Source organism: Poecilia reticulata, linkage group LG10 (assembly GCF_000633615.1).
Source record: "Poecilia reticulata strain Guanapo linkage group LG10, Guppy_female_1.0+MT, whole genome shotgun sequence".
NCBI lineage: Eukaryota > Metazoa > Chordata > Actinopteri > Cyprinodontiformes > Poeciliidae > Poecilia > Poecilia reticulata.
The window spans coordinates 762,690-775,627 of record NC_024340.1 but is presented as its reverse complement, the minus strand read 5'-3'; the positions used below and the strand labels follow the sequence as shown (position 1 = coordinate 775,627).

Here is a 12,938-nt window from a genome sequence, read left to right as displayed (position 1 = left end):
GATGGATGGATGGATGGATGGATGGATGGATGGATGGATGGATGGATGGATGGATGGATGGATGGATGGATGGATGGATGGATGGATGGATGGATCTCAACGGTCCAGTAAACAGGCAGCACGGCAGAGAACAAAGCTAGCGCTTAACACCGGTAGCAACTGTAGAGTTAAGACTAATAATGGGAGCTGACGCCGACATAGGACTTGACCAGTTCTACTGTGACGACAAACATACGACTGACACACTCACAGACTACAACGCCGACAATGACATAAGACAAGGATCTGACCAAATCACAGAAACAACAGGTGGCATTGACCCATTTAATCCCACCAGCAACAATTGTTGCCAGACATTATTRGCTTCTGGAAGCTCTAGAAGAATTGTTTTGACKTTTGGCAGCTAATTGAAGTTTTAAAATCAAATAATAGAGTGCCTACACTAAGCAATATCAATTTCATGTATCTAGTGTGAAAGGTCACATGACCAGACCTCTTTACYTCCTGCCTGTGACGCTGGAGGTGAATGTGCGTCACAAACYTGTCCAAGAGGAAGTCAGTAAAATATTTAAACCACCCCAGGCTAGTTGCTAGCCTTGCCGATGCTAATTCYAGCTTATCCAAGGCTGACTCTAGCCTAGTCATGCTAATGGACAGCAGACCAGGTTAGGCATGCAAGTAGCCAGCCTATCCAAGACTAATGCCAACATATCCAAGGCTGGTGCTAGCATGTCCACGTTAACACAGCAGACCATAAAGGCATACTAGTCACTAGCCTCTCTAAAGCTAATGCAAGTGAATAGTCTCTTATTCATTTGCCAGCGCAGGTTGCTCAGTTAACACTGCCAGTGTGTAATTAATCAGATCAGTAGTCAGTTTCAGAATGGATACAGTCTCTTGTGGCAAGAAAGTAGCTACCACTGGAAATTTAGAGAGATTACCTAAGAACCCAGGCATGAAAGGGTAGAAGAAGCAAACTCCACACAGCAGGACCTCAGCTAGGACTCAAACACAATGTTTTAGAGCAAAAAAAATYGTGTTTGCCCCAATACTTAGATCAGTGAACACTGTTTATATAAAATGATGCCTAAAACTGAAAATCAGTGACCTTTCACTACRAGATTGTAGATCTATTGCTCCATGACTTTGCAGGTAAATATAGCTCTCTGACTTGTTTCTGTGCACACTCTGCTGTTTAAAGTTCAAGATGGCAGACCGAAGACGAATATGAAGAGATCTAAATGTTTCTGCAAAAAAGCCTCACACTGACCTTTAAAACTGGRTGTTCCAGTGCATTACACCAGAGAACAAAGCAAAATAGAATATTATTTTGTACATCTTCATGTGCTATATTATATTAAGCACCCAGCAATGAACTTCTATTGACTGAGTCAGCGTGACAGGGATGCTAAAGATCTTATTTTATCTCTACTAAACAACGTCTTGTATTTTCATAGTGTTTTAAACAGGTTGGTTATAATATTACACACCCCAAGTATGTTTTAGCAAGCTATAGAAACAAGAATCTTCAAAYCTAAATGAAACTGGCATCTTTCCCCTTCCAGTAGCTCTTCTTCTGGGAACACGTTTTCTGTTCGTCCTCCTCATGAGCATTCRGAAACATTTTCAATCAGTYGGCAATGAGATGAGTAATCACTGCTTAGTACACTGAARGGACTATAAAATTCAGGGTAAGGAGATGTTCTTTTTCAGCAGGGACACTTTAAAAGATGAATGAAAATGATCCATACTGGTTTACTGTACTGTGGGGAATTGTTTTTTTTATCATTTCATCAGACATCCTTTGTTTATATTTTGCTTCTGATGAGCCAAGGCTTCTTATAACTTTAGGATGGTAAGGTTTTCTAAGATCCCTTTGAAAGGGGAAAAAAAGCTAAAATACTTTTTTTTTAGCTTGGCAAAAATAATGGCTGAAGTCATTTTTGTTCCCAACATTTTTTATTTATTTATTTATTTATTTATTTATTTATTTATTTATTTATTTATTTATTTATTTATTTATTTTATTTTATTTTATTTTTTGCTTAAATCATCTTTGGGCCAAAAAAAATTACTTAGACCATTATTTTAGGAAGGTGACAATTCTCCAAAGACATCAGACTAATTAATTGGAAGCAAAATACAACAGTCATGTCTATTTTTTTWTWTTWWRWGYKYKTGWGAKRYRCAMAWWTYTYTTTTTTTTTTGTCATGCAGTGTCGTCTATTTTATTTGTGAATTAATTGACGCGTTAAAACATTTTTCTTTTTAAAGATCGGAATTGGGAATGTAAGGCAATTATTCTCATTTAGCAGCAGGAAGCTGCCAGTTGGAGACTTTGTAAGGGTCCATTCACACCTGACACATTTGGTCCGCTTTAACCAGAGCACAGTTTTTTTTCCCTGTTAGTCTGGACCTTTTCTGCTGGTCTGAACACATTCAATCGAACCCTGGTGTGAACCAAGAAACCAGACTGAGACCCACTTTCTGCGGTGGTCTCAGTCCGTGTCCAAAAGAATTACTTCGGTTTGCCTCTGGTCTGAGTCTGATCTCATTGAAGTAAGTATTTTATTCTTTGTAAAGCTGATAAGTAAGAAAATAGAAGACTAACAAAAGAATATGGACACAAAAGGCCAGTTTAACTTTGAATTTACAGTACAGCATAACTACCAATTAATCATCTTCTAAAACCCCAACATACTGTGCAATAATGACATGGATTATGTGGCTCATTTGCATCAACAGGGCTGGTTGCCATACTGATTTTCACAATGGATTTTCACCTTAGAAAAAAAAAAGACAGTAACAATTCAAAGCTGGTATAGAGTTCTAAAATATGCCTAATTTGAGATTAATATACCTAAAATCAGTAAAAAGTTACTCTWCTCTSTAACAATGTCAAAGAGTCCTGAAGTAATTCTAACAGTGAACATTGTGTTGTGTTGAAGAATCACACAGAGCAGGGACTGCTAAAGTGTCTGGGATCTAAATGTAGTTCCACATGGGACCTGAACAAACATTTCATTGTGTCGCCTCAGCATTCAGCCTCATTACAACATATTTGCTGGACGGTCATTTGGGAACCCAGTAGAMAATTCAGCTCAGGAAGGCAATTAGTGGCTTTATCAATAGGCGAGCCTGCAGGTGAGGAGGAGTTTGATACAAATACATTTGCACTTAGGCCAGCCTCAAGGTGTGTGTACAACACTTAGATGATTAAACTTTGTGCTAATGAAAATATAAAAAAAGCCAGTCAGTTGGGTTTACTAATCTGAAAACAATGCCTAAATGGATAGTGGGCAGCTCAGTGGTCAGTTCCTTCCTTCAGAATACGTGAAGTATGTTTTCATTTCAATCTACAAACAACCTGCAAAGTTGCAAGTCTCTGCAAACAAAACTGTCCTTCAAAATAAGAGCTAGTTGAGACCAGAGCACCAGACTGAAGGCTTTTATCATCCAGTTGATGGCAGAGAGAGAGAAAAGAGAAAAACGATAAATAATGAAAATGGAAATTATTCAATTAATTCATCAAGCAATTAATTGATCTATTGCTTATTGTGAAATGACCATTTAGCAATTTTACCAGTTCTGATACATGTAGTTGGTAACTGGAAATTACAATCTATGTATGTATTGATCTATCGATATGTGATTTATTCCTTTGTGATAACTGCAGTATTTTTGAAATAAACTGAATTGAATTGTAAATAGTTCACATGGAAGCTGCAGCAGGTCTCCTCTGGATGTGCTTTTGAACTTTACAAAAATCCTGTGAAACATGCCCTGTGTTCCAGGTGGTTAAAAATGAATGAAACAGGGGGTCCATGAATATTTGAAARAGTTATGTACTGCATGTTGTRTTCGAGCGGCATCCAGAAACATTTGCCTCACGTAAACTTCTTCCGTTTGAAAAGTTCTAAGCGCCCTCCCATTCTGGCCTTTACCTCCACTCCCTCAGTGCCTGCGGGCGGGGGCCGCAGCTGACTTGACTGATGCTCTGGCAGTAAATACCCAACCAGGTCTCTGGCATGGGAAACCTGCAGGCTTCTCCCTCCAGGACGGCGCCGCCGGCCCATCGATCACCCACTAAAATCGAGGGGCGCCCATCGCTCTCAATAAAACAATAAACAGAGGACCCGAGTGTCACTGTCATCACCACACGCAGCTCTCTCCATCATCATTATCCCCTCTAATGTCATTAGGATGACAATGTGAGAGCAGGTGGGCGTCGTTATGACAGCGCTCCTGTAGCCCGTCCGCTGGAAAGATGCTGCAGAGTTTTAGCAGACTCAGGATCTGGCTGGCTGCTGCTGCTGTCAGGCAAAACAGGAAAAAAAAAAAAAAAGAAAAAACATCCTCCTGAACTTTGCCCTCTAATGTCTACCCTGCTGTCAAAGCCTGCTTAGAGTTCTCATTCAGGGATTGGGAACGCTTCCGTAACACTCCTGCTTACACTGACTTCTGCCTTCTAAAGGTTGAGCTGAGTTGCGCGGTGCAAATCACAGATCAGTCACGCCGCGGTGTTGCATGCCGTCCTGCAGCGGTAGAACCAGAGCTGCGACCCCGAGGTCAGATGAGGACAAGCTCACTGTTCTGCTCACTTAGTTTGGAGGACAGTAGATGGAAAAGGATTTGGACTTCTGAAATGTAGCCCTGGATAAATGAAGGATATGTCTTTAATGTCTTGCTTTAAACAGACTTTTAGATTTAAGCTAATTTCCCTCTCACACACATTTTACAAGTCCACAAACACACTGACAGAGCAGGCAGGCCTTTACTGTGGACAGTTTACTGTGACATCWTTAAAGAATTTTGCTAAATCAAAGTTTTGAGGTCTACATTGTGTTATAATGTTATTCCCTCATCAAAAACATATCTGGAGATTTGCTTTGATTCTTTCAAGCATGTTTGAGAAATCTTTCAATCTCCATGGCAACCATTCAGCTGTGTAAAACGCCTGGGTGGGACCTAGCTCCGCCTTCGGACAAAGCTCCTCCTCTGAGCTGCAGTTTCCAAGCTTTCACTTCACAAGCAACTCCCCCACTCAGCTCCTTCAGAATAGCCAGCAGCAATCAGCAAACACCTGGGGGAACTGCACCTCTATTGAGCTCATTATAGGAGCTATTTCTCAGTGCAACACGGATGAAAATGTTGATACATTGTTGATAGAGAGCTAACAGCTGTGATGACTTCCTGAAGGTGGAGTTTCAGAAAGAGCAGGATTCTTTAAAGAGACACAGACCCAATTTCAAGGTTAAAAATTACAAAGTCRAATTTCTTACAAGCCATATTTGACATATGTGYTTTGCACAGCCAAATGTTTGCCWGAGGAGTTTAAATRATTTCTCAAACATGCATGAAAGAATCCAGGCAACACCACAGGTATGTTTTTGATGAGGTAATAACATAACATGATGTAAAGATCAAAAAAGTCGATTTTACATAATGCTGCCCCTTTAAACAAAGCAGGAATGCTGTGGCTTGGTTCCACCCAGAAAGGCTGACCACCTGGTGAAAAGCAGTTGTCCAGCAGGTGATTGGATAATTGCAGCCAGCTGTGGCAACTGCAGCAGGTTGGCCATGCCCACACAGACCAGGAACCTGAGGCAGGTCTGGAGTCCTACCTCCATGTTCAGGTGATAACATGTCTGGGAGATGTTTAAAGCTCAGGATAATGTTTTAGAACTGGACTAGCTGTAGAAACATTTCACCTCGCAGGCTATGAACTCACATGGACTCGATTACTGCAATCCTCAAAGCGGACTTCCGCACAAAGGCCCATTTGTGCAACAGACTGAATGTTCTGTTTTGGTGTTTTTTGCTGCTTTTTGTGTGGGAAATGTTTGTTTTTTGGTGTTGATTCCCCTGATCGGTAACCTCTGCTCTATCTCCTCGTTGAGCTGTTATCTGTCGGTTGCCATGGCAATGGGTCCGTGTAAAGCYGACACACAGAGCGAGAAAAGGCAGAATAGAAGTGGTGTTTGGTTCTTCACCTGTTTATCAACTTTATTGTACCTTTATTGTGGCGCGCTGTCTGCAGCCGCTGCAATTCCTAAAAGTTAAACAAGCGACAAAAACTGAACTAATCRTCAAACTACGGCTCATACAGCATATTTAAAATAAAACGATTGACCATTATACGAGAAATTTGCCCCTTCTTGCATCTTGACAGAACTAACAAACAAAATTGTTTATAGATTTGTATCACTGAGACTTTATCAAACATCAGTTTTTTCCTCTTTATTTTAAGTCATATTTAATAGGTATATCTGATAACAAATGATGGCGCTACGAATATTTTTATGACAGATTTCTGCTCGTCCTGCATTGGGATAAAATGTTTTTCTGGACATAACTCAATGAATCACATAGCGACTAATAGGCGCTGTCCAHTCCAGTAATACATATCAATTAGCAGGAGTATGAAAGACATAAAAATAATTAACTATACTATATTAAGAAATTATATTTAATCCTCAGTGCTACATGAAGCTCATTTTGAAACAATGCAAGTTAAAAACAATATTATTCAACAAGTAAATCAAGTAAATTAAGACCAATGTTAGGTCTGTGTAAGCTAAACATGAGAATGAGACATTTTATATATATATATATATATGAAAAAATCCCTGCCCCCCTCTTGCCACCCCATACATATTTTTCTAGATCCGCCCCTGCTTAAATGAATGGCAGATTTACTTCATTCTTTGTTTCTATTGACTTTCTTACATTGATATTGTTTAAATACAAGGGTTTCTTTCATGATTTCTTTCAGAGGGGGGACAATTCTAGACTTTTCCAAGATTGGGGGCTCCGGACTCCCCCGACGCCCCCGGGATTTAATCCTATGTATGTACAGTACGCCTGAGTATGTTGTAGTCTTTGTGTCTGCTGAGACTAATTATTTGAGTGGATTATATATCACGGCATCAGATGAAACGGTACTCAATACAATTGCATCTTTTTGAGSAGACATTTTGAAAATCTTGCTTCCACAATTATGCATTAGATTGTGTTAAACTGTGACATGCAATCCTAATAACAATCCTTACCCTTAAATTTGTGGCTCACACGATTTATTTATTTTTGACAGTGGATTGAAGGTCAGTACAGAAAAATAAAAAATGCTAAGGTTGTGTAGCATATTTGAGACACAAATAACCCACAGCAGCAGAACATAGTATMAAACATTTCATTCATTGAGCAAAGAGGAAAAATTCTGAATGGTTGATAAGATGAACAAAAACTGACAACTTAAAAAAAAATCATAATAGTTATAGGAATTATAATATTCCGTTCCCTCTGACTGCTTCTTATGAAACGCTTGCTGGGTACGTGTGCAGAAACAAAGGATCGTGTATCACAAACAATCTGCCTTTCTTCTCGTTTAATTAGAGCCCCGTTGTATCTGCTCGCCTCTGGCGGAGGCCTTGAGCAGGACAGAAGTGCTCTTTTCCCAGCTCGATGTATGACTCTCATTCTTCTGATGATAATGGCATGTCAATAAGCTGACACGACGAGGGGCTGCGAATGTGAGAGGGAGAGATAACGACTGGAAACAAACAAACAAAAAAAAACAGGAGAAACAGAGCAGGGAGACAAAAAATTAGACACGTCGAGCCTTTTCTGCCGCCTAGTGGTGCAGTATGGAAAATAATAATGATAATAAAAGCWGTGTGTATCTGAGTGGCAGCTAGATGTGTTTAACTCTTCATCAGCCAGCTCCATTATTTTTATCCTACTGTTGAAACTTTTTCAACCTAAGGAAAATCTTTTTTTCTCYTCATTCAAAATAAAAAAGAAACAAACAAGTATTTCCGGAAACTTTGGAAGCCCGGCAGAACAGGGACCCAACCGTCTGCGCGCCGTTTCTCAGGGTGACGATCTCTCTCAAGAGAGTCTACGTACACGTGTGTCGGCGCGTGCGTGTTCCTGTTGACAGTGTCGGTGACGTAAGGGGCCCCTGAGCTCTCTCTCTCTCTCTCTCTCTCTCGCTCGCTCCTTTTCACGCGCGCGCACACACTCGGACTCTCGCGCCGCGGCAGCAGCAGACGCTCGGTGCTCCTCTCAGTGAACGGAGCGGAGGAGGAGGAGGAAGGACTGGCGAGAGGGGGGGGCACGCGCTGTAGTTTCTCAGCTTCCTCGCGGTGTCTCCGGTGTTTTTTTCCTCTCCTCTCTCTTTGACTTTTTCTTCACTTGGCTCCGGAGCTCTGGGAGAAGCAGAAGGAGAAACAGCCGCGTAGCTCGCGCGCTTTTGCGCATTCCATTGGGATTTATATATATACATATATATATATAAAAAGTGATTTTTTTTTCTTCTTCATTTGTTTATGTCTGGACTGAAATGAGGCGCCGGGGTTGTGTTGGTGGAGCAGCAGAGTGGGAGTCTCTCCCAGAATGAGACGGAGGAAGGAGGGCTGCAGTGAGCCGCTGAAAATGTGCCAGCTCCACCAGCTATGAAGGATTTTCTTCATTTTCGCCTTTTCCTTCTTTTCACTCCCCAGGACTGATTCCCCTTTTCTATTTTTTTTACCCCCCTCTCTCCTACATGTACTATTTTATTTGGAGTTCCTACTGAAGGTTTGCGCCATCCCAGTGCGTCATGGTCCCCGTTTTGACACCAAATATCGCCGGTGCGCCTTTTTTCCCGTGTGCGTGAACGTGTGTGCRTGTGTCTGTGTGTATGAGCGCTCCTGTCTCCTTTTTCTTCCCCTCTCCAGTCTTGTGGGAATCCGCTCCCTCCCCCCGTTTTTGCGCCCGATGCTCAGGCTGCGAAGTTCAACACTGGATCCATATTTTTGGCTGTAAACATGCTGAGCGGCGTCCTGTTCCTGAGCGTCCTCACCGTCACCAGCCTGACACCGTCTGAAACGCAAAGCCGCAAAACTTCAGCCCTCAAAGACATCTGCAAGACGCGCTGCGACTGCGAGGAGCGGGAGAACGTTYTAAACATCAACTGTGAGAATAAGGGATTTACCACGGTCAGCCAGTTGCAGGCGCCCCCGAATAAAGTCTCACAGCTCTTTCTGAACGCAAACTTCCTGTCGAGGCTCAGTGCCAATGAGTTTGTCAGTTATGGCAATGTCACCTCTCTACATCTGGGAAATAATGGCTTACAGGAGATTCAAACGGGGGCTTTTAATGGTCTCCGGTTCCTCAAGCGGCTCCACCTGAACAACAACAACCTGGAGGTGATTAAAGAGGACACATTTGCAGGGCTGGAGAGTTTGGAATATTTACAGGCAGACTATAATTACATCAGCACTATAGAGCCTGGTGCTTTCAGCAAGCTGAACAAGCTCAAAGTGCTGATCCTCAATGACAACCTGCTGTTGGCTCTGCCTCCCAACATCTTCCGTTTTGTGCTGCTCACCCATCTGGATTTACGTGGCAATCGGCTGAAGATGCTGCCATTTGCAGGTGTGCTGGAGCACATCGGCGGTATCATGGAGATCCAGCTGGAAGAGAACCCATGGAACTGCACCTGCGACCTGATCCCCCTCAAGTCCTGGCTGGACACCATCTCTGTCTTCGTGGGGGACATTGTGTGCGAGACGCCRTTCCGGCTGCACGGGAAGGACATCACTCAGCTCATAAAGCAGGATTTGTGTCCACGCAGAAATGCTGGGGAACGGTCTCAGTCCGCCTCTGACTCTCACTTCCAAGGGGCCCCACACCCGACCTACCAYGCAGGCGTCATCACCCCCACTCGCTCCCCGAAAGCGTCCCGGCCCCCAAAGATGCGCTACAGGCCCACTCCTCGCCTWTCCAAAGACAAGCATGTCTTTGGACCCATAATGGTGTACCAAACTCGCTCTCCTGTCCCCATGCTGTGTCCCAGCGTGTGTGTTTGCACGTCGCAAAACCCAGACAGCGGCCTGAACATCAACTGTCAAGAACGGAAGCTGCAGAACATCAGCGAACTGAACCCCAAACCCACATACCCTAGGAAGCTCCACCTCACAGGGAATTACCTGCAGATGATCTACAGAACGGATCTGACRGAGTACAGCTCCCTGGAGYTGCTCCATCTGGGGAATAACAGGATTGCAGTAATTCAGGAAGGCTCGTTTGAGAACCTGACGAATCTCAGGCGCCTCTACCTTAATGGAAATTACATTGAGTCGCTCTCTCAGTCCCTGTTTGCTGGTCTGCAGTCTCTGCAGTACCTGTATCTGGAATACAACATCATAAAAGAGATTCTACCACAGACATTCAACTCTCTGCACAACCTCCAGCTGCTTTTCCTCAACAACAATCTGCTGAGATCGCTCCCTGACAATGTTTTTGGGGGCACCATGCTGACCCGACTCAACCTGAGGAACAATCATTTCTCCTACCTCCCGGTTCAAGGCGTTCTGGACCAGCTGTCAGCGTTCATCCAGATTGATCTGCAGGAGAACCCCTGGGACTGCACCTGCAACATTGTGGCGTTAAAGAACTGGATGGAGCTGTCCAGTACCAGCGTGGTGGTCAACGAAATCACCTGCGATTCSCCCTCGAAGCACGCTGGTCGGCTGCTTCGCTCGCTCCGCAACGAGGCTATTTGCCCCGAGCCCAGCGAGCCCCCTCCGCCGCAGCTGCCCCCTCCTACAAAAGCCCCAACGGTGATTAGTCCCAGCACTGAAGCCACCGCCTCTCCGTCCCCCTCTCCTTCCCCTTCGTTCAGCTCAGCGAGCCCAACGGATTCCCACCTCCAGACACCAGAGTTGCACCCCGAGGTGCCCCTCTCGGTCCTGATCCTGGGCCTCCTCGTGGTCTTCATCTTGTCGGTCTGCTTCGGGGCAGGCCTTTTTGTTTTTGTCCTGAAGCGACGCAAAGGGGTGGAGCACGTCCCCACGGGCGCCAACAATCTAGACCTTAACTCTTTCCAAGTGCAGTACGGCTCCTACACCCCAGAGCCGACGCATGACAAGAGCTCCGAGAGCCACGTTTACAACTACATCCCCCCGCCTGTGGGCTCCATGTGCCAAAACCCCATTTATATGCAGAAGGACGGYGAGCAGGTGGCTTACTATCGAAACCTGAAGGAGCTCAGCTTCGGGCCGCTGGACGCAAAGAAGGACGACATCTTGACCCGCAGCCCAGGGACCTACACCATCAGCACGGTGGATTTTATGGATAAATCATCAACATGTGGTCTGAGCAGCCCAGAGCCTCCAGAGATGCTCTACCAGAACATCGGGGAGAGGCCCAACAAGGAACTCCCGACGGCAGCAGGYGCCCCTCCCTTCACCTACAACTTTTGCACGCTGCCTAAAAGACCCTGCATCGTGCCGCCCTAYGAGGCGGCAGCGGCCCGGCGCCACCTGACCAACCCGGACAGGTTGAACAAAGCCGTGCTGTACGGAACTCCGAGGAAATACTTCGGGCAGGAGCACATCTCCAAAAACAATGAGCACCCTTCGCTGCTGCTCCACGGGAAGCTAAAAACGGAACCAGACTACCTGGAGGTTCTGGAGAAACAGACCGCCATGAGCCAACTGTAAGATAGCGACGGCGTTCTCCTCCAGCACCCATCATAATCACACGGTTACCGTCATTAATAGCCCTCTCTATATATCTACCTTATGTATTGGTGTTCAATCCCAACGTGAAGGACGGGAGGTGAACTGGCGCTCTTCGTCGTCTCTTTTCTCTTTTGCTTTTCTTCTCCTTTTTGTTTTCTTTTCAAAATGTATAAAAGGAATATAAGAAGTATATTATTATGCAGTTCTATTTTTCCTTCTGAAAAAATATAAATTATTTCGTTTTATTTCTTAAAAAAAAGAGAAATATTCCAAAAGACTTGGATAACGGCAGGTATGGAAAGGACAGAACTGTGTACAATTACAGCCTTTTGCTTTTGGTGATTTGCTAGAGAGAAAGGTTGAGAGAGAGAGAAAGAGAGAGAGGGCATAGCCAAGTCCTGAACGTTTGCAGGAGGGACGCTACAGATTGACACTCCTGTACATATGTAGCCTACACAGATGAATGTGAGCGTTCAGACAACAAGGAAAAAGCTTTCTCAAAAACCCAACAAGCGGCAAATCTTACTATTATCCAGAAAGTGCCTTTGCACTCATCAATTTTATCAACAATGCTCTCTGCAAAATGAAAATGTTCCTCTTTTGTTTTTGTTTGTTTTTTGAAAGTGGTGTATTTTAATGAATCAAACCTTTATGTATAATAGCAGATTTATTTGTCCATTTAAAACAAAAATGAAAGAGAGGGGAAAAAAAGACTTCCAAAGGAACTGAGGCAGGGTGTGAGAGGAGATCTGATTGGTTCTTGATGAAGGGGGGGGGGTGTTTTTGCTTTGGTTATGAAGTGTCTTTGGAAATGTACCGCTGACAGAGAACATTGTATGCTGTAGAGGAGCAATACAGTGCGGCAAGATTGCGCCATTAAATTTTCACTGAAGCACTTTGTCAAGACCCCGAGCTTCCAGGTCTTTTTTTTTTTTTAAGAATGTGCACGGTTGGTTGTGGATGTTGCGCTGTGTGTGTGCGTGTGTGTGTGTGTGTGTGTGTGTGCGTGCGTGTGAATGTATGTGTTATTACTCCTGCTCCTTTCATCTCTAATGAAAGGTGATGTGGTCGTCATCTAATTGATGCTTTTTTCCTCCTTTCAGTAAAGGACCAGGCATGGATTCCTATGATAACCTCACATCTTTTCTGGTATTCATAAGGTTTATGAGGAATATGAGAATATTTCAAATGGAGAGGCAGCTAATAAATCTTATCAGTGCACAAAAAAATGAAAACAACCTGACGTTGTTTACAGCAGTTATAATGATGTTAAAGTGTGAAAGAAACATGCTGGTTTTTCAGTAGGTTTGACTGTTGAGCAGGATGTTGTGCTTTATTTATCCCAAAGGGAAACTGATTGTTGTCATATCTAATATCTTCAGAGTCGTTGTGGGCAGGAAGGATCTTTGGTTTTACTGTAGACATTGT

The 12,938-nt window shown here is 43.8% G+C and overlaps 1 protein-coding gene across 1 annotated transcript; it reads left to right on the top strand.

Moving 5' to 3' along the window:
• The first annotated feature begins 8,029 nt into the window (after positions 1-8,029).
• On the top strand, positions 8,030-12,417 carry slitrk2 (SLIT and NTRK-like family, member 2). Its single transcript, XM_008419527.2, has one exon. The coding sequence runs from the start codon at positions 8,811-8,813 to the stop codon at positions 11,487-11,489; it is 2,679 nt and encodes an 892-aa protein (XP_008417749.1). The 5' UTR covers positions 8,030-8,810; the 3' UTR covers positions 11,490-12,417.
• The last annotated feature ends 521 nt before the right edge of the window (positions 12,418-12,938 follow it).